This window comes from Vanessa cardui, chromosome 7, assembly GCF_905220365.1.
Source record: "Vanessa cardui chromosome 7, ilVanCard2.1, whole genome shotgun sequence".
Lineage (NCBI taxonomy): Eukaryota > Metazoa > Arthropoda > Insecta > Lepidoptera > Nymphalidae > Vanessa > Vanessa cardui.
This window is the reverse complement of record NC_061129.1, coordinates 10,883,937-10,903,345: the sequence shown is the minus strand read 5'-3', so window position 1 is coordinate 10,903,345 and position 19,409 is coordinate 10,883,937. Positions and strand designations below refer to the sequence as shown.

The window sequence follows — 19,409 nt, the reverse complement described above, 5'->3', positions numbered from 1 at the left end:
AAATTTTATTTTAAATTGTGAGTGAGCTAGTGTAAATAAAATCACCATTGATATAACGACTTATATTATTGGTTGTGTGACGTAATTAGTAGCACTTCAAATATATTTAAGGCAGTATCTAAGCGCGCATCATTCATTTGCTTGTATGCTCATAATCTTGGACACTTTGTTTTAAATTTAAATAACAACTACATGAATGGTAAATTAAATAACGAGTTAAAAAAAGTTTAAGAAAAGCAAAAACTACTTGATTTTTAATTTATTTAGTTAATCGTCTTATTATATAACGTGTCAAAGGTTCCTAACGAAGATTCTTTCATTCGCTTACAGAGAAATGGAACCACAGCAAATGTTCTTTGGACGAGGTGTTCAAGGGCTGCGTGCTGTTCCTGGAGGCGGCCATGTTGGAGCCCGAGACACAGATCTGCGGCGCCGTCGTCATATTCGACATGGACGGCCTTTCAATGCAACAAGTCTGGCAATTCACGCCGCAATTCGCTAAGCGGATAGTTGACTGGCTACAGGTAATACACAAAGAGGAAAATTAATCCGATTATTTTTTCCGTAAATTTATTTATTTCTAATACAAGTTCAATTCAAGGTCATAAAAACCGTACTCAAGGAAATAAAGTAAATAATATATTTTTTACAGTTACTTTTACTATTTACAAACACATAGACGTAGACACTTTTCCGAAAGACGTATACACAGTCTTTAAATACTTGTTTTAATTGTTACTTTTAATCATGTGCTGAGTAAAAAAAAATATAAGAAATTTATTTTCTAAATTAAGTAATTAACAAAATACCCAAAAAAATGGTAATTAAAAATATAATATCTTTAGGATTAGTGACGTAAAGCAAATGATTAATCATTTGCGAATTGTATTTCATTTGCGGGTCTCGGCTTATGTAAATCCATAAAAAGGGTTTGTTAGTCAATCATCAATCATAATTTATAAAACATAACTAGATTTTTAAGTACTTGTCATCTTCTAGTTACAAAAAAAATCGTCAAGCGATGGCGTTACTTAACTATGGACTTTGTTCTTTAACGCCTTGTGACTTATGTTGCATTCTTGGTTATATGTAATCCGTAGGTTTCATATTTGAGGTTAACGAACGCAATGATTATGTTTTTTCCCCAAAATAAGTGTTTTTTTATTCATCGCTTTTTGTTAATACTTAAAAAAAAAATGTACCTACATTTAACAATATACCTACCTTTTCTTTACTTCCAATATACTTCTGAGAAACTTGGTTTCTAGTCTAATAAAGCTAGTTTACTTTGAAGTCAATTGTAACAGATGACCTATTACACTATTAATCTGTTTTTTATTTTTATTTCAGGAAAGCATTCCACTCCGAATTAAAGGCTTATACATCATCAACCAACCGTACATATTCAACATGGTGTTCCAGCTTTTCAAACCATTGCTTAAAGAAAAACTGCGCTCGCGCATTGTGTTTATGGGCAGCGACAGAGAGCTTCTATACAAGTACATAAGCCCTAAGTGCCTCCCAGACTGCTATGGAGGAACTCTATCTATACCCAACGTCACTGGACCGCAGTGGCTGGAACTGCTGATGATCTGTGATACTGAGTTTGCAGGTAAATGTCACTTAGTTCAAATTAATCACCAACCATTCACAATTCTTATTATTTTTTTTATTTCAAGATTAAATAAAGATTCCTTAATGCAAATATCTACTATTCAAAAGTATTTTTTTCTTTACTTACAATATTTGCGCAAAATTATTCACCAACCACTCACAATTCTTATTATTTTTTTCATTTCGAGATTAAATAAAGATTCCTTAATGCAAATATCTACTACTCAAAAGTATTTTCTTTACTTACAAGATTTGCGCATACAATAACATTTTTAATTATACGTGTATCGTATATCTAATATATGTTATTTTGTTTCAGCAATCAACAACTACGGATACAAGAAGAAGTAACACACTTTAATTACAGTAGATTACTCTTATAATATTTAAATTACAAAATGTGATATTTTACTTTAAGATGTTTGTAAACGTCGCTAGTTTTAAGATGTGCAACTTTGCATGAGGGATATAATTTGTTGTAGGTAAATGGAAATATTCATTATATTATTCTGAAGTCACGATAAATAGAAATCACGATACTTTAGGATAACTTTGTAATATACTCGTATGAACATAATCAAATATATTTTTTACTTTAATTAATGAAACAATACCTTATCTTGGATTTGACAACAAAAATATTTTCTTAAAGTTTGATTAATGGAATAATAATAATATCTAAAAATAAAGTTCTTTACATCATATTTTTTTACTAATTCCAAAATCTTGCCCCGAGTATCAGTAAAATAATAAATGTATGTTTTTTTTTCAATTATAAATAAACCTTTTTTCCTTATTATTCAATAGGCGCGACCTGTGATATTTAAAAATACATTCTTTTAATTTTTAAATATAGAATAATAATATATTAACACTTTATATTTTATATAATATGACGCGTTTGCATTCGCCTGAATGTGTATTTGCTATTTGTATATAAAGTTCCTTTAATAAACAGTTTTCAAAAAAACTCTGTAATAATTCGATACATTCCAGCTGTTAATAACAACTCATATATACAACAACAAATGAGATTATAAAAACTTTAATTGAATGATTTACTATGAAATAATCTCTATTAGCACTTATTTTAGTCGATGTCTTTAAAATCGAATGATTTTATTATTAATCCCGTATAAATATGTATCTTAGATTAATGATTAATATTATATAAATGACTTTATAAATGTTATGGTTATATCGTATTGATAAAATACGTACGTATGAAATATTACTTGGAACAGGGTTCAATCGTGCATATTTTATATTGAAGCTACTATTTGTCTAGGGTAAGGGTTTGATATGAAATGATAAATATTAATTAGTTTGTTTTTAAATATAACGTGATAATGAAAATAAATTCCGTGTAATCTCAATCTGAATAATGTCATTATAATTATAAGTATGCATTTCGATATCATCTGTTCGAATTTTTGCAAGTTTTGTATAAATGAATTATTTGTATTTAAATAAAGTAATGCATATTGTTCTTATACATATGTTTGGGTAGGTTGATTATGATTATGTAATAAGTTCAAATTTTATCTTAATATAAAATGTACCACCATTTTATTGTTTTCAATAAGAAACATCACTTTTTCATGTTTAAAACTAATTATTACGTTGCTAACGCATTGAAAATTTTGTATCAACAAATAAAGATATGAAACTATTGTCGGATGAAATGATAATAAACTTTATAATTATATTTTGTGATTTATTCATTTGACAAAAACCCAATTATAAAAATATTTAAGTAATACGATTTACAATGTTTCCGCTTAATTTAATTTACATGTTACTTTTTGTACTACATAATTATTTTATATATTATTGTTAATCAATAAATTATTGCTACATTATACGTTACCATTAAAAAATCTCATATTTCACTTATAAACAACCGAAAATCGTGTTGAATAATTTTTGTTTTTTTTTTTTTTAATAAAAATGGGCTCGACTATATTAAGCTCAAATTATCAGGGATGTCAACGATCTGAATGTAATGATTAGATACAATTATTTTCAATTAATCCCTTTTCGTAATTAGGTCTATAAGATACGCGTAATATTGAGCAAATTTGAGTTTTAATCAACTACTATATGTTTAATCATTCTATTCTTCAAAACCCTTGCCGCTTGCAGGCCGCTTTCTTAAAAGCTTTAGTAGCACAGGCAATTGCGATCCACTTAGGTCATGCATAATCGATACTGTAGTTTTTAAATGTCGATCAAACAATGTAATAATGCTGTAAATGGGTGCAATACTGATACTAAATATACTACATAATTTGTTTATTTACGACATCACATTTGAAACTTTTAAAATTATCATTGTTTCTTTACTTCATTTTCCTTGTATTATGTACAAAAACCATCGTCTCAAATTACTCTATCTATTAAAAAAAGCATCCAAATCCGTTGCGTATTTTTAACGATCTAATCATACATAGACAGCGCGGTAAGCGACTTTGTTTTATACTATGTAATGATGTACATTATTCATGCGGCTCACGTGAAACTATTTATCTAAAGTTCAAGGACATCAGTTCTATTATCCTAAAATCTAATGAGTTTTTAACAACATAACATTAATGGTCATAGAATTACATAAATACGTTTCATTTGTTATTGTTTGTTATGTATCCATACGAATCTGCACCTGAAACAGAACAAAATATTTTATTATCATTTGATATAACGGAGCAGCATGTCCGAGCCCGTTTTTAAAAACACATGACGTCAGCATAGCTGACGTCACGAGTGTCAGAATTGTAAAACTCAGGAAATATGTAATCCTTTCTGATTTATTCCAATATGAGACGGTCCGATCGCTCCGACGGCTCGACCAAGTCTGTCTAAACCGGCGCTATGTATAATTTAACATTTCACAATTCAATAAAAATTATTAATTTAACAATCAAACAGTTTTAAATTATTATTAATATTAAAATAATCATTCCTGGACACGTGTTTTTCTTAAATTCGTGGTTTCGCGCCGACAGATATTATATTATTTTAGACAGAATAATTTAATGGTAAAATAGTGAAAATGTCTGTTTGAGTTCTAAACACAAAATAGTAAAGATATCTGTATTATATATAATCGTTCCAAGTACATAATTAGTGTAGCAGCAATTGATGAGACTGACGAGACTATTAATTAATGAAGAGAATTGACTTTAATTGTATCAGAAATTACTCGGAGTTTTGACAATGTCTTTGACCTTTACCCATTGAGTTGTATTACTTTCTTAAAAAAAGATAAGTTTAAATTGCACCAATTTAAGAATATTTTACATGACATCGGTGTGCACCTTAAGAAATATAATACCCAAAGTAATAGTCTTAATCTAAATAAATAAATAAATATTGGACAACATCACATACATTACTCTGATCCCAATGTAAGTAGCTAAAGCACTTATGTTACGGGAAATCAGAAGTAACGACGATACCACAAAACACCCAGATCCAAGACAACATAGAATACTAACGAATTTTTTACATCGACTCAGCTGGGAATCGAACCCGGGACCTCCGAGTGGCCCATGAAAATCGTTGGACACACTACTCGACCATGGAGGTCGTCAAATCTACATTATGAGTTATGAATAAAAGTTGAGTCAAATTTTCATTTTCGTTTATAAGGATATCGAAATACAATAAAACTTACGCTTCAGGTTGTCTTCATAATGATGAAGCATTTTCCATAATACTTCACCGGATATTTCGTCATCAGGTAAAGAGCCTCCCACTCTCTTCATCAAGGCGTCCTCATTAATATGTTTGAGCAAAGACTTTTTGTCGTAGCCGTGGAAATGTATACGCGAACGGAGCTTTTGACGTAAAAATGGCTTGAATATTGCGAATAACATATTGAATATGTAAGGCTGGTTGACAATATGCACTCCCTTCAGTCGAATAGGTATACAGTCCTGTAAAAAAATTTAAGAAATAATTATTACTTGTTCAACAGTTTCCTTGGTAACTTAAGTACATTTTTTTTATGTTATAGGTTGGCGGACGAGCACATGGGCCACCTGATGGTAAGTGGTCACCATCCATAGACAATGACGCTGTAAAAAATATTAATTATTCCTTACATCGTCAAGGTGCCACCACCCTTGGGAACTAAGATGTTACGTCCCTTGTGCCTGTAGTTACACTGGCTCACTCACCCTTCAAACCGGAACACAAAATTACTGAATACTGTTATTTGGCGGTAGAATAACTGATGAGTGGGTGGTACCTACCCAGACGAGCTTGCACAAAGCCCTACCACCAAGTAAAAACCCTATCGTTATTCGAGTATATTACCAAAAAAATATATACTTAAATTTATATATGGTCATTACATCATCCACGGGTATTTTTATGTTACAAAATTTTGCATGAAATGAATCATGATCAGACGTAGAACTAAGACGAGAAGAACGAACCTGAATCCAATCAACGACCATCTTTGCGAAAGATGGCGTGAACTGCATTATTTGAGTAAAGGAGAGTCCTTTCATGTCGAGGATAACAACGACTCCGCAGACTTGAGTGCGAGGCTCCACCATCGCGGCCTCCAGCCCGAGTTGCACTCCCCGGAACACCTCTCGTAATGGAACGTCGCGAGGATTCCATCGGTCTGATAAACAATTGAAATATGTTAGCTTATTATTCTTCACACAAAAAGAATACCCAGTACTTAGAAACAAATGCTAGGATTCACAATCATTATTAACCAAATTTCAAAACTGTCGTTACTAATGCGTTTTTAAAAATAACAAAGCATGAAATAACGTCTATAAATATTTTGATCGTTGAACAAATATGTTTTATTACGTAAGGATTTATTTGCTTCCGTGTAAGTATTGTCTTCCAGCAAGGAACTATGAAGACTGACATAAAAAAGATAGTCGTATATTTCATCGCCACGATGAGGTATATCATTTGAAACAAGATTAAATAAAATACACAATAAGAACTTGGCCTGCTTTTAATTTAGAAACTACGGTAAATCTTAACCGTAGTTTATTACGAATAAATCTCGTTTATTTCGCTATAAGCGTAAGTATAACGTTCATTAAAATTGTATAATTTAAATCGATTTTATTTTCTTAAAGCTGTGAAATAATATAGTTATCATAATTTTATGTAACAAAAAAATGCTAATTAATAAATATCAAAATAATAAAGATCTCATCGTTCACGTAATATTCTGGTTCTACTGGGTCACGTATAAAATGCATGTCAACAGTAATGATGTACGCAATCGCTGGAGTTTCACAAGAACAGAGAGGCTTGATTATAGCTACATACGTTAAAACGCTTACTTCCGCTTATCTTGAGCGGTCATGGCGGATGATTATAGGGAACAAGTACCAGTGCTTTGTTGCTGCAATTTTACTGATTATCTTTAAATGTAATCTAAAATCGATTATCAAAATATTTTATACAACAACAACAGCCTGTAAATTCCCACTGCTGGGCTAAAGGCCTCCTCTCCCTTTGAGGAGAAGGTTTGGAACATATTCCACCACGCTGTTCCAGTGCGGGTTGGTGGAATACACATGTGGCAGAATTACTATGAAATTTGACACATGCAGGTTTCCTCACGATGTTTTCCTTCACCGCTGAGCACGAGATGAATTATAAAGACAAATTAAGCACATAAATCAGCGGTGCTTGCCTGGGTTTGAACCCGCAATCATCGGTTAAGATGCACGCGTTCTAACCACTGGGCCATCTCGACTCTAAATATTTCATGAATGAAAAATGAAATATTTCATATTTCCTCTCATACTTTGACTTTCATCTATAAATTTAGTCACTTTTATCTTCAGCATAAATACATACATATATGTCTAATTAATTTGAAAGATATGATATATACCGCCGGACTCGACGAACATGATGCGACGACCTTCTTGATCTCTCGGTGAAAGGATGGAGATGATCGAGTGATCAAACGCTACACGAATGCTGCTCGGATACAGATCCTGACAGTAGTCTTTGTGTGATAATCTGAATTTATAATACGCCTGTATCTGAAATATTAATATTATGAATGTATTATTCATATATATAAGTTTGTTTTCATCTCCATAATAACCCTTTTATTTTGTAAACTTACCCTTTTAAAAGCACTTTCAGCATAAAACTTGGCAGGTCTCAGAAATTTCAGTAAGAATTCGTCGTCATCTATAGGTATAAACAAATTGGATTCATCTGCAATACAAAAAAGTAAATAAGTATGTAAAAAAACGACGACGGCTCACAATGACTAAAACCGGTTAGGAGGCCACCATGTTTTTTTATTACTTCGCAAAAATCAATAATTGCTGAATCTCAATAAATCTAATCACATTAAAATTGCCAAACAATTATGACTGCTGTATGCGAGCATTGCATGCGAATTCGGTAATGTATGTAAATACTTAAATCGCTACGTCGAAATTGCAAATTTTAACGTAACAAATATAACAAGATCAATACAAATATTTTAGAACATTTTTTTTTTGTCATTGTCATAATATAAATTTATTTTATAAAAAAGTTAATTTTGTAAATAGACGGAGTTTTATTAAATGTTTCAGTAAAGATATGCCTATTGATAAGTAGTTAAACTGTTAAAGTGATTCACTAGTAGCCGTCCTTAACAAATTGGTATTCAAGTTGCATCCAATTGCATATCCTTATGAGTTACATATTTGAGAGACAGATCAATAACAATGATTATTTATTTATTATATTAATACAACGCTCATTTGACGCACTTTACAATTTATTTAAAGTAGATTAAGAATGATTATGCATGAGATTTAAATGTTTTTTTACTATGAATAATTGAAAGTAGCAAAACCAATTTCAAAAGTAGGAATTAATCGATTTTTTATATCATCTGGTAAAAGAAAGTTCAAATGAGATATTTTTTATTTACAATAACGTAAAAATGAAGACTTGCACGTACTTAATACTGCTATGCCTGATCTGTGGTCAGTTGTATCGGTTAACAGTTCCAATTGGATGAAAATAAGGAAATAGGAGTGCCTGTATTTGCACACACACCCATAAAAAAGTAGACTCATACTCAAAGACTGAGTTTATATAACTTTCGCTTAAAAAATTGTAAAAGAATATTTTTTTCTTCACCAGAATAAAACATTCTTAAAACCTTACAGATCAATTTAAATAAATATATTGTTTTTGAAATAAATAATACGAATATCTTATTTGTTACACACTGCACAATATTCTTTAGAAATTTTTACGTAATTATAATATGTACATATTTGTAATGTGTACAATTTGTCTTGTGGTGAAAGTTCGCAGAGGCAGAAAAGTTGCATAAGTATATAAAATGAAACCTTCCATAATAAAGAATTTAACATTATAAGCACGCTGTACTTTTCCGATATTATTATATTTATCAAGAAAAAATGGACTCGTGCAAAAATTTAACACATTTGAAAAAGAACTTTCACAACGATCACTTGCCTCGTTTCTAAATAAGCAACGGTTTTTAAACTACCTACTACGTAATATGTTGAATGTTTTATTACAAATAGTTTTATTATGACTGAGGTAAAATCAAAAAGTGGACACAAATAAAACTAGAACAAAATTAGTATTTATTAAGTATCAGTATCATTAGTATATAATATTCATCAAATTTCCAATATGTATTAAATATTTCCGATGGTTGACTGACCGAGCTCGTTCTCTTTTGTACATATATTTTAACCTTTTTATAAATACCTACATTTTTAGTGCATTTAAGTATGGAATTGGAATTTCAAGACGTTTACGCATTTTCATTTTGGTACCGAAAAAACACGATAAAAGAATAAATCTTTAAAATATATCACGAAGAGTCTGACTGCATGAATACGGACAACGAGAACAAGCTTTGGCTATATGATCATTTTATAATACTCGTATCTTAGCAAAAAACTTATATTTTTAACTATGCGAAGCGGATAAGGAAAAATTGTATTTAAATGAAAAATTAACAGTGTTACATCTATAAAGATAACTCCGTAATTTTATTTGATGTATCTGATCGTTTAAATTAAAATTAATTAAATATATATCTAACGTTGCTATAGATTGTAGAACATATATAAATTCAAATGAAATAGTATTCGTATTTACGAATCGTATCGAAATATCCATAAATTATTCTGATGTAGAGCAGATCCCACCTGTTGTTTTACCGTACAAATATTTATGAAATCTATCTTTTTAAACGTGAAATTAGCATTTTCGTAAAAAATACTGAATTTAGTAATAACTTAATGTCATAAAATTCTTTTATACAGTGTCTTTTTTTTAATGAATGTGTGTTCATCATTATTCTGACTACTACTGTGGATAGGTACAAAACACTCACAAGACATTTAATACTAGAGCTAGATCAATTACTCGATTAGTTTCCATCTACGTCTATCATGACATGACAAACTATGTTATTTAAAAACGACATGATCGTTTTAATTTTGTCTATTATGTATGTAATGGAATTTTTTATAGAAAAACAAAAAAACACCTCGGTGATTTGATTGTCATCTGTTTTGATTGTATATTTAAGTAACAACAACTATGAAATATCCACATAACGGTATGTCTCGTAACGTTTTATTTGTGCTTTGTATATTTTAACTTTGTATTCCGTATAATTGAATTAAGGTCTCTTATTTACCCTCTAAGTAAAAATATAGTGCCCATTTTTTTTAATAAATATATATATATTCCATTTTTAAAAATGATAATTATTAAATAATAATACCTAAAAATTTAAAATGATTAACTTTATATTATCAAAATGACAAATAACGATTAATTAAATTAGATAAGGTTGGCAGCAACTGAAAAATATTGATTATTTAATAATTGTTTACTCACCTTTACAGTAAATATAATCTTCATTTATGAAATTATAAGATAAATTGGTCTGTTAATTAAAACATTTGAAATTTATTACTTACTCTTGAGAAGGCTTCTTAGCTCTTTGAGACCGTTTTCAATATTTTCGGGCGTTTCTCTTAATTCACTCCTCGCTTTTTGAAGATAGAAATCTTCTGTTATTGGCATTTTTTCCAATTTTATTTTATGTTCCGCCCACATTACGAATGGCGTGCCATCCGATTCGAATTGTAAACTCATTTTCGTATTTATTTTATTTTCTATTACTTTAAGAAGAGTCAAAATAGAGAATTTGATATTCTTATGTTCCCATTAAAACCAGTTCCGATATATTAGGACAGTAATCTTGCAAACCCTTCACTAAGATTTAAGCTAGTTGAGCAACTCGGCACGGATTTCTCGATCTATTATTTCGTCACTTAAGAAACCTTATTCAAAAGATCCGTAATCCGCAAATAATATGTGTAGTTGAAATTATATTTTAGTTAATGTTTTTGAATAACACAAAAGTATATATATTTATTTTTCAAGATATGTGAATGAGTAGAGCGAGAAAAAGCGCGCACGCAACTGATAGGAAGCAGTGACCAGCAGCGGCGCAAGCGCAACATAACGGAGATTGTCCCACCACCATGGCTTACCAGCACTACTAAGACGTTATGCTTGAAACGAAAATAAGCATTATAGCCGAAAATATATTAACACTTGAAATAACTTATTATAACGCTCTCAAAAACATTTTAACGATTTTTTTTTTTTTGACAAACAAATTGATTCTTAAATTGGTGTTTCCTTATGATAATCTAATAATTTTATATTTATGTATCTTATTCAACATATATTTGAAATCGATAACGATTAACCAATGTAAGTTTTAACTTTTTCATACCGGACTTTTATTGTTTCATAATGTGAGTATTTTTGAGTAGTCACTTTTTGTTGTCAAATTGTATATCATTAAAATTCATTATCTTAAAGATGGAGTACAGTCTCCGCAAGAAACAGGAAGGCAGATTAGCGTAATAAATATCTTAACAGATCTAAATAGTCGACATATTTAAATAATAACCTTGAATCTTTTTTGATACACAGGACAAGGCAGGCATTTAAATAAAAAATTGTATTTCAATTTATTCTATACTTTAATCGATAAAGTCGACATCGAAATATAAGCAGGCGATATTGTAATCTGTGCCCGAATATATAATTATGTGTTATCTATTCTTTTACCCTCGTAATCCAACGGGTCGATTATTATCGGACATAACCGAAGGACCAAGGTGGTTTTTTAAGATATGAGATAATAAACACTACATAAATTCTGCTTTTAAGAACTATTTTAAACAAAAAATTACAAAGGTCTTATCAGGAGTTTTAATCCAGTGTCTTCAGGCTAACTAGACAGTCGGCAGTAGATACCTACTAAGTACCTAAAGTAAATCTTTTTAAAAATAAAAAAGTTGTTTTCCTTTTTACATTAAAGAGAAAAAAGCATTATATGTTATAAAGTTGATCCATATATGTTATAAACTTGTTAAGATGTAAAACAGCTTTTGAATATTTATATTCTGTACATAATAAATTAACTTATCGCATGATTCTTATTTATTTATCAATCAAAAGTATACAAAGCTTTCTTATTTGGTTAAGTAGCAATTTATAATAATAATTGTTTTAGTCTCTTTACTTAACAATGTTCCAAAGCGATCGGCATATTCAATGCTAATTGCTAAGTAGTCGATACAGTATAACTCTATTGTTTGTTTGTTTGTTCTTGCTTACAACTGATACAAAGGAAAAATATATCTGTGTTAAAATTAAACCTTGAACTACTTTATATGTTTCTCTTCATTATATTGAACGGAGCTGAATAATTATATTTATTTGTTTAAATTCGCTAAATTAGTAAGCAAAGCAAATTTATAAGCAATTTAAAAAAAGAACAATATTATAAGTAACGAATAAAAATGAAATCATACGTTTGTCATTCGGAAGTTAAAATATTCCTTTCTGATAAATGCTGTATTTATTAAAACAGACGTCTCTATAACCTGGACCAATTAGGCGTACTTTCTGATTGACCTCGAACTTGACCGTTACTTATACTAACGTACGTATAAATTAAATATATAGCTTCAATCTTCATCAAACCAATTACGATTAGACGGACCAATTGAATAGGTACAGGCGTTATTATGATTTTTTAGACAGTAAAATCATTACATTGTGTAAAACAAAATCGCTTACCGCTGACTATCCCTATGTATGCTTAGATCTTTAAAATTACGGAATGGATTTTGATGCGTTTTTTTTAATAGATAGAATGATTCGAGAGGAATGTTTTGTATGATTGTATGTAATACATGGATAGTAGAGAAACACTGATAATTTTAGAAGTTTTTGTGATGTCCTTACAATATCACATTAAAAATTACTAAAAACATTTTCATCGTTTTTAGTATATTTATCATCACTATTTTACCCCTGCGAAGCCGTGACAGCTCGCTAATAATTAATGCAATAATATTATTAATAGTTTTTAGTTGTAGTTTTATTTATGAACTTACATTACTGAAATGCAAAAATGTATCTAACTTATTTTGCTTTGACTTTAATGAAATATTAATAAGAATTTTACATATTATACTTCATTTGTAATTGATAGACGGACTAATAATGGGCTACCTGATAGTACCTTAGTTGAAATCACCGAAAGACACAGTACGAATTATTAACTATTCCTTACATCATCATCATCATATCATTAATGTACTATAACTCTTGAGAACTATAAATAAATAAAATAAATATTGGACAACATCACATACATTATCTGATCCCAATGTAAGTATCTAAAGCACTTGTGCTATGGAAAATCAGAAGTAACGACGGTACCACAAACACCCAGACCCAAGACGACATACAAAACTACTAAATCTTCTACATCGACTCAGCCGGGAATCGAACCCGGGACCTCAGAGTGGCGTACCCATGAAAACCAGTGTACTCACCACTCGACAACGGAGATCGTCTATGTATAATCTAACTATGTGTGTGGAGTTACGCCTGCTTGCAAGATGAGTGAGCCACACTCACCTTTCAAGCACACAACAATACAAATATTGTATTATATGTGTATCTAAAACACACAGCATTGGTTGAAGAAGCATCCATAAATCTTACCATAAACAATTATAAAATAGAAGTTCCTCTTACCTCTCTTTCCTTCTTTGTTACCTTTCTCTTTCACACACAGCAGAGCGCGCCATCTTATTTCGGATATCCGCGCCACTGACCTTTTTCAAGTCATAGCGTTTGTAAATCTTGCCGTTAGAACATTTAAAAAATTTTCTATCAACTTTGAGAAGTTCAAAATTACTTTAGACAGTGAATTTTGTGGTGAATTTTGTGTTAAGAACGTGCTTTCGCATCGTTAAGGAAGTAATTTACGAATGAGTGTCGTAAACGGTAAGGATATGGATATGTCGGAGGCCGCTGCTTCGGATGGAGAGCGGTCGTCTCGACATGTATCAGAGGTGTCTAGTAGTCAAAGAGATTCTTCTTCATCTTCGGAAGATGAGGAAGGCTCGGCTTCACTTCCACCTAATAAGCGACGTAAGTATAAGCAGCGCGGGTCAGACCCGCGAGTTGATTCATTAATCAATCAGGTAGACTACATAGCAGGCTACTTAACTCAATTACCTAATTATATTATGGCACTGACGCAAGGTTCTCAAGTTAATAATATGAATCACAGCGGTGTAGATAGGGCTGAGGTGCCTGGGACTGGATTCTTAGTAAATCCTTGTCAGGGTAATAATAAGTTGCAGATGGGAGTTATTAACACAGAGTTTGATGATAAGAGGGTTATTCCTGTAGCCTTAAAGGATCGTTTGGATGAGGTTACCCGCCTACAACATTTTAACACTCAGGCTTGGAAGGGAATTCGCTACAAATCTACCTTACAATCCTTTGCTGCTTCCCCAGGTTTTGTTGCATTAAGAGTCAATGAGGAATTTACTCATTTCAACAGAACTAAGGATTTTCTAGCATCAGCTGAAAATATGTTAGCTGGCTTAACTAATGCAGAGCTGGAACAAAGAGAAATTTTAAAAGGTAACTTACAAGAAATTATTAATTGGGCTGCTGCAAATCCAAAGGATTTAAATGCATCCTCACTCTTTGATAAGGTATCAACACTTTTTGGGCCAAGTTCATCCTTACATAAAGGCTCTGAGAAGATTATGCAGATTATTTGTGGTAGGCGAGGTGAGTGCATTGAAATCAGAAGAGAGAGAATTTTAAAAGAGATTAATAATATTAACCTGCGAGCAACTTTAAGAAATATTCCACCAAGCTCAGAACATTTATTTAGCAGAGAAGGTTTACAACCTTTAATTCAGTCCTTGGGTGGTTCACAATCTTGGTTAAACATGCCAAGCTATTTAAAAGAAAAAGGAACAATAAATGACCGGCCATCAACAAGTCAAAGATATGATAATAGATTACAAGTTCAAAACTCAAATAGAAACTTTAAAACTAGTAGAAAGATAAAGATTAACAATAATAATTTTCGTTCATTTAAGAAACATTCTAACTTTCGAAACAACAACAAAGAAAGTTCTAACAATTTTAACAAAAAACAGAAATGACATAAGGATACAGAGGGTGTTTCAAGGGGGATGTTTAAAACAAGCAGTTCAAAAGTGGAAAGAATTGAATGCAAACAAGTTTATTATAAATATAATTACCAGAGGCCGCATACCCTTCAAATTGAAACCCCCACTTCAGTACCCAACAACCAGATTATTAAAGAAATTTGCAACAAGAATATCCACAAAGATGACTACAATAGTTCAGGATTTAAAAGACCAGGGAATTTTGGAGACACCGGAAAATTTGAATACAGGTTTCCTATCCAAAATGTTTTTACTAAAGAAATCAGATGGTGGACTCCGTCCAATATTCGATTTAAGAGGGCTCAACCGATACATTGCAACAAAGCATTTCCACTTGATATCTCAAGTGGATGTTATAGATCTGCTACAGAAAAACGATTGGATGGTCAAGATAGATTTACAACAAGCATATTTCCACCTACCAATTGCAGAATCACACCGAAGATTTCTTCGAGTTTTTTACAACAACGAAGTCCTACAATTAACAGCTCTACCCTTTGGCCTTTCTTCTGCCCCCCGTACATTTGCAGCCTTAACAAACTGGATCGCAGAGATCTTGCGTACAAGGGGTGTCAGGTTAATGGTCTATCTGGACGATTTTCTTTTGGTCAACCAGAACAAGACCTTATTGATAAAACAAGTTACAGAGACCATAGACCTTCTGGAAAGTCTAGGGTGGCACATAAATTTTCAAAAATCCTTGATTGCACCAGTCCAACAGCTGGAATACCTGGGAATTTTATGGAATACTCACAATTTTACAATGGCCCTGCCTCAGGTAAAGGTAACAAGGATACAATCTGTAATTCAAAAAATTCTAGAAATCAGCAGCTGCACTCTGAGACAGACACAGAGTCTGTTAGGCCTCCTAAACTTTGCAAATATGACAATTCCGCGTGGGCGCCTACACTGTCGGCGACTACAGAGGTTTCTAAAGACTTTTCCTCAACACAAGCCACGCCTAAAAATAGAGGTTCCACCTCTGGTAAAGCAGGAGTTAACCTGGTGGCTAACAGCCATAGAGAACAACTGCGTAGATCTGGACCAGAGGGAGATCACGCACTTCTTGACTACAGATGCAGCGGATGCAGGCTGGGGTGCTCAGTTAAACGACATTTGTGTGTCAGGAAAATGGTTGCGACACCAGAGATCATGGCACTCAAACGTCAAAGAAATGTTTGCAGTTTACTGTGCAATAAATTCACAACAAGTGAGTCTAAGAAGGGCGCACATTTTAGTTCAGTCGGACAACAGGACCCTGGTGGCGCATATAAGGAACGAAGGAGGCACACGCTCTCTAGCCCTATTAGAGTTAACTCTAAAACTAATGGAGTTGGCCGAAAGGCTGCACATAAAAATTTCGGCGGCGTACCTCCCGGGGAGGTACAACGGCATTGCCGACCGCCTTTCAAGGAATCGACCAGTGCCGGAATGGCACTTGTTGCCCCCGGCCTCGGAGGCCGTATTCAGAATGTGGGGCATCCCCGAAGTCGACTTATTCGCGTCCAAAGACAGCGCAGTCGTAAGACGGTACGTGTCCTGGGACTGCAGAGATGGTTGCGCCTTATTCTGCGACGCATTCAGTCGACAGTGGAACTACGAGCTGGCATGGGTGTTCCCACCACCAAGTCTAATGCCTCGGGTGTTGCGTCACCTAAACACGGCGAAGGGGACATTCATAATAATAGCGCCACAGTGGACACAGTGTTTTTGGCTGACAGACTTAAGAGCACGATCTCTTGCAGAACCGTTGATGATACCAGACCTACATCATCATTTAATAGATCTGACAACGGGGAAGAACCCACCACAACTAGAGAAGTTAGAACTTCTAGCTTGGAAGGTTGGGGGTGGGCAGATAAAATAGCACACTGGACGTCAGAAGAAAAGGAATTAATAAATAAAAGTTGGCGTGAGACAACTAAAACTACTTACAAGGCTCCGATACAGAGATGGATTGTATGGTGTAAATATCACAGGGTAGATCCTAAGATGCCTCAGGCTGTTGATGTGGCCAGATTTTTAGCCAAGATTTATTTAAGAGATGGTCTAGCTTACCGAACTATACTTCTACATAAGTCGGCAGTCGCTACTTACTGTGGCCTAAATAATTTATCAAAAGATTTTTTTGTAAGTCAAATATTAAAAGCTATTTCCTTGGAGAGACCTCAGGAAAGAAAAACTCTGATATGGGACACATCATTATTATTTGATTGGCTTAGGAACACACCAAATCGTAATACAAGTTTTGACATAGTTCGAAGAACAGCAATAATTCTTCTTTTAGCTTCAGGGAGAAGAATTCATGATCTCACACTTTTAGATGTATCTGAAGACAGTTTAGAAATTGACCATGAGAAGGCAATAATTAAGTTATGGCCCAGGTTTGGCTCAAAGACAGATAATAGTAAGAATAGACAACCCGGTTGGTTATTAAAACAGCATACTGAAGAATGCTTTTGCCCAGTAAGACATATCAAGAGATTAATTGAAGTTACCAACTCTAGACGCTTAGAAGGAGGTTTAGATAACTTATTTATATCAATTACGGGTGTGATTAAGCCAGCCACCAGAACTATGATAGCAGGCTGGATAAGATCAATATTTAAGGAAAAAGGCATAGATGCAACACCAGGTAGTGTTAGATCAGCCGTAGCATCTAGAAGCTGGTTAGAAAATAGACCCATAGATGAGATTTTGAGCAGAGGCAATTGGAAAAGTGCTCAGACATTTAAGAAGTATTACTGTCGAGTTGTAGAGAGAAGTGCAAATAATGATAACGGAGATTTACTAATGAAAAATTTTTCAAATATTTGATTATAGACTGTTATTAATTTGATTCAAGGTCTAAGACTAACTTGAAAGAGAATAGTATAATATATAAACTTAGTATATCTTTGGTGTTAAATATTGATCTCAATTGATCTCACTTCACCCAGGAGTAAAATTAATAATTTGTTAATTCTTGAGATAATTTTATATTTGTTAATTCTTAAGATAATTTTGTTTGTTATTTTGTCAATTTTTGAGATAATTTTAGTTTTTGTTTTAATTATGTATAGGATATAAATGTTATATGTTAAGTATTTTTCCTGTAACATAGCATATTTAATTTAGAGTTCAGGAAAAAAGTTGAATATAGAGAATATATTAAAAACATCTAGTTTGATTTAATGAATTAATATTCACATAGCGTTTGTATTCTTACACCAGCAGATATCAAACAGGTCTTCAACCAATGCTGTGTGTTTTAGATACACATATAATAAATCTGTTTTGCATTACAACAAAACAGTTATTATGTGTGTGAGAAAACACACAGCATTGTAGCAAGGTGCTTGCTGGTGGTTGATGAAGACTATGACTTGAAAAAGGTCAGTGGCGCGGATATCCGAAATAAGATGGCGCGCTCTGCTGTGTGTGAAAGAGAAAGGTAACAAAGAAGGAAAGAGAGGTAAGAGGAACTTCTATTTTATAATTGTTTATGGTAAGATTTATGGATGCTTCTTCAACCAATGCTGTGTGTTTTCTCACACACATAATAACTGTTTTGTTGTAATGCAAAACAGATTTATTTTGGTTCTTTCAGGCGGGCTTGCAAAAGAAATCACAAAGTTAAATGCCTACATTATTTGCATCGAATATCTCGTTGTAAATCACATCAATGACACTTTGCAAACGTGGTATTCATTGCTAACCTTCTCCGCCTATTACACGACAATTAATGATTCACTGTATGATTACACAAAAACCTTAGACATTGTAACGCAGTTTTCATGCATATTTTTCTGCATTAATGCAGTAGAATGAAATGGGAAAAATCATCACGACAGGAAAGATATTTATATACAAGATTTTAAATTAACATGGTTATTTTTATTACTACAAGTATTTCAAATGGGATATTTACCATATTTTTTTTACATTAATTGTAATTTAATATACAATTTAAAAAAATATTTTTATATAAAAAAAATTGTAAATCTATTTTTGATATATATTTTTATGTCTGTTATTTAAATCTATCTTTGATATAATTTTTTTTATGTCTGTTACTTAAAATTTGCCGAAAACAACTTCGTACTAACCGGTTATCAAACGACACCTCTAGTTTTTTAGGATGTAAGTATAGTCTTTACTTAGTGCTGTTTACAATGTGAAGGAAAATTCCGAGACTTTACTCAAACATAAAAGCTTTAT

The 19,409-nt window shown here is 32.2% G+C and overlaps 2 protein-coding genes across 3 annotated transcripts in view; one reads left to right on the top strand and one right to left on the bottom strand.

The window, feature by feature from the left end:
* The window catches only part of LOC124531156 (clavesin-1), a 30,171-nt gene extending 27,959 nt beyond the window's left edge, over positions 1–2,212 (top strand). For both annotated transcript variants that reach the window (XM_047105627.1, XM_047105628.1), the window contains exons 5-7: positions 331–524; positions 1,351–1,612; positions 1,934–2,212. In XM_047105627.1, the coding sequence (XP_046961583.1) occupies positions 331–524; positions 1,351–1,612; positions 1,934–1,965 (488 nt within the window). In that variant the 3' untranslated portion in view covers positions 1,966–2,212. The remainder of the gene's footprint in view (positions 1–330; positions 525–1,350; positions 1,613–1,933) is intronic.
* Positions 2,213–3,532: 1,320 nt separating this feature from the next.
* LOC124531260 (alpha-tocopherol transfer protein-like) lies at positions 3,533–11,126 on the bottom strand. The gene is made up of 6 exons (XM_047105762.1): positions 10,593–11,126; positions 7,739–7,833; positions 7,499–7,652; positions 6,057–6,250; positions 5,291–5,552; positions 3,533–4,276 (listed from the first exon to the last, which is right to left on the bottom strand). The coding sequence occupies exons 1-6, from the start codon at positions 10,768–10,770 to the stop codon at positions 4,236–4,238; spliced, it is 924 nt and encodes a 307-aa protein (XP_046961718.1). The 5' UTR covers positions 10,771–11,126; the 3' UTR covers positions 3,533–4,235.
* Between the last annotated feature and the right edge of the window lie 8,283 nt (positions 11,127–19,409).

Coding starts and splice junctions, on each gene's coding strand:
- LOC124531260 (XM_047105762.1), bottom strand. CDS start 10,770: ATGAGTTTACAATTCGAATCGGATGGCACGCCATTCGTAATGTGGGCG. Junction 7,834..10,592: donor GCTAAGAAGCCTTCTCAAGA/GTAAGTAATAAA, acceptor TTTGTATTGCAG/ATGAATCCAATTTGTTTATA. Junction 4,277..5,290: donor TTATGAAGACAACCTGAAGC/GTAAGTTTTATT, acceptor GTTCTGTTTCAG/GTGCAGATTCGTATGGATAC.